The 1,797-nt window shown below is 30.5% G+C and overlaps 1 protein-coding gene across 1 annotated transcript; it reads left to right on the top strand.

The window, feature by feature from the left end:
* Positions 1 to 299: 299 nt before the first annotated feature.
* On the top strand, positions 300 to 1,574 carry LOC139846984 (uncharacterized). Its single transcript, XM_071836576.1, has 2 exons — positions 300 to 1,281; positions 1,369 to 1,574. The coding sequence occupies exon 1, from the start codon at positions 300 to 302 to the stop codon at positions 1,242 to 1,244; it is 945 nt and encodes a 314-aa protein (XP_071692677.1). The 3' UTR covers positions 1,245 to 1,281; positions 1,369 to 1,574.
* The last annotated feature ends 223 nt before the right edge of the window (positions 1,575 to 1,797 follow it).

Here is a 1,797-nt window from a genome sequence, read left to right as displayed (position 1 = left end):
TAGTCTTGCATATATGAAGGTACAGGCTCACTCTATTTTTTTTCCATAAAATAACCCTTCTTTTTTTAGATATAGTGCCCAGTAGTTACACTTAATTATGCCCTAAATATCTGCATTTGTCCTAGTTAACAGTAAAGATTCACTGCCTTAAATGATCAAGATTTTTTTTTTGTAGCTTTAAACAAGATGCATTTTGTTATACAGATTAATAATTTTAAAGGGTGTTTTGATCTTTAGGTTTTACTTAAATTAAATTATTTTTTAGCTAAAAAGTTTCAAACTTTTTTGAGTTTCTAATTATGTTTAGCTCTTCAAACAATTTTCCTTCATCCACTAATTGTTTCCTTTCTTCTTCTAGCATCTTTTTTAATCAAGATAAAGATGGTGTATACTTCAATAATAATCATTCATTTATTACTGGTGATTGTTCTTTTGATCATGCTCCAGTAGCACCTCATGTTCAAAACTCTGATAACAACCATAATCATGATTATAATCATAATCATAATCATAATCATAATCATGTGAATAGTCTTTCAGAATCAATGATTTCATCTTCTCCATCTCGAAAGCGATTTGCGGGTTCGAAGAAAGATCGGCATAGTAAGATCCTTACAGCTCAAGGTCCTAGAGATAGGAGGGTGAGATTATCAATTGATATTTCAAAAAAACTATTTGGTCTTCAAGATTTATTAGGGTTTGATAAAGCAAGTAAAACCCTTGATTGGCTTTTTACAAAATCAAAGACTGCAATTAAAGAATTGGTTCAAGAAATGAAGCACACATCATCTTCATCTCTTTCAAATCAATGTGAACAAGTTTTTATGGAAAAAGGAGATTTTGTTGATGTTAAGGGGGAAAAAAAGAAGGTTGTAGGTAAATGTGTTAACATCAATGCTGGTTATAAAAAGAAGAAGAAAACAACCCAAAAACAGAAACCTGTATTTCATGTGAATGTTGCAAATAGATTCCAATTAAGGGCAGAGGCAAGAGCAAGAGCTAGAGAAAGAACAATCGAAAAATTACGAATTAAAAAGCTCGAAAACGATGTGAAGAATATGCTTGGTAATGATCATAATTACTGCTATCTTCAATCAAATCAAGCTCAATCACAAAGTAATTATCAACCCAAAATTGGGGAGTCGTTTTTCGAACAAAAGGTTCCGAAGCCTTACTCTTTGCTCTACAATTCACAACAAAACTTTGTTGCTATTGACTCAAAAGATTCAAGCTCCCAAATTTAAGGGAATTGAAGTATTCATTGATAAAGATCTTAAAGAGGTACACATTACTCGAACATAGTCTCACATTATCTACTAATCCTTTTTTTAGTTGATTAATTATTAATGAAATTTTTATGAATTGCAGGATTTAATCATACTGTATGCATGTTGTTGATCAACCAGCAGCCAGATCTAGTGATCTGTGCAAAATATTCAATTGAATTTGAAGCGAAACTGCATATAAGGATGTAAGTTCATAATTTTTGTTTTTGTAAGTTAATTTTTATCCTTTGATTATAATTTTTAATGTATTTGAGTGTTATGTAATGGTTCATGAAATCGATCCATCATGCAAGTTTCACATTTTATTCGTACATTGTTAATTTCTTACCGTTTCCTTTGGGAAGTTGATCGGACTAATTAGTACAGTTATAAACTGATTTTGATGCTTTTGTTGCAGCAATGTAGATATAAACATGTTGATTAGTATAATTTTGTTTAATTTGATTTGCAATAATGCTCTTGTGTAGAAAACTTCTTGCTTGTACATATTGAAACCCGATAATATGATCGT

This window comes from Rutidosis leptorrhynchoides, chromosome 5, assembly GCF_046630445.1.
Source record: "Rutidosis leptorrhynchoides isolate AG116_Rl617_1_P2 chromosome 5, CSIRO_AGI_Rlap_v1, whole genome shotgun sequence".
Classification (NCBI taxonomy): domain Eukaryota; kingdom Viridiplantae; phylum Streptophyta; class Magnoliopsida; order Asterales; family Asteraceae; genus Rutidosis; species Rutidosis leptorrhynchoides.
The sequence above is the reverse complement of the archived record's forward strand: the minus strand, read 5'-3'. Positions and strand labels throughout refer to the sequence as shown.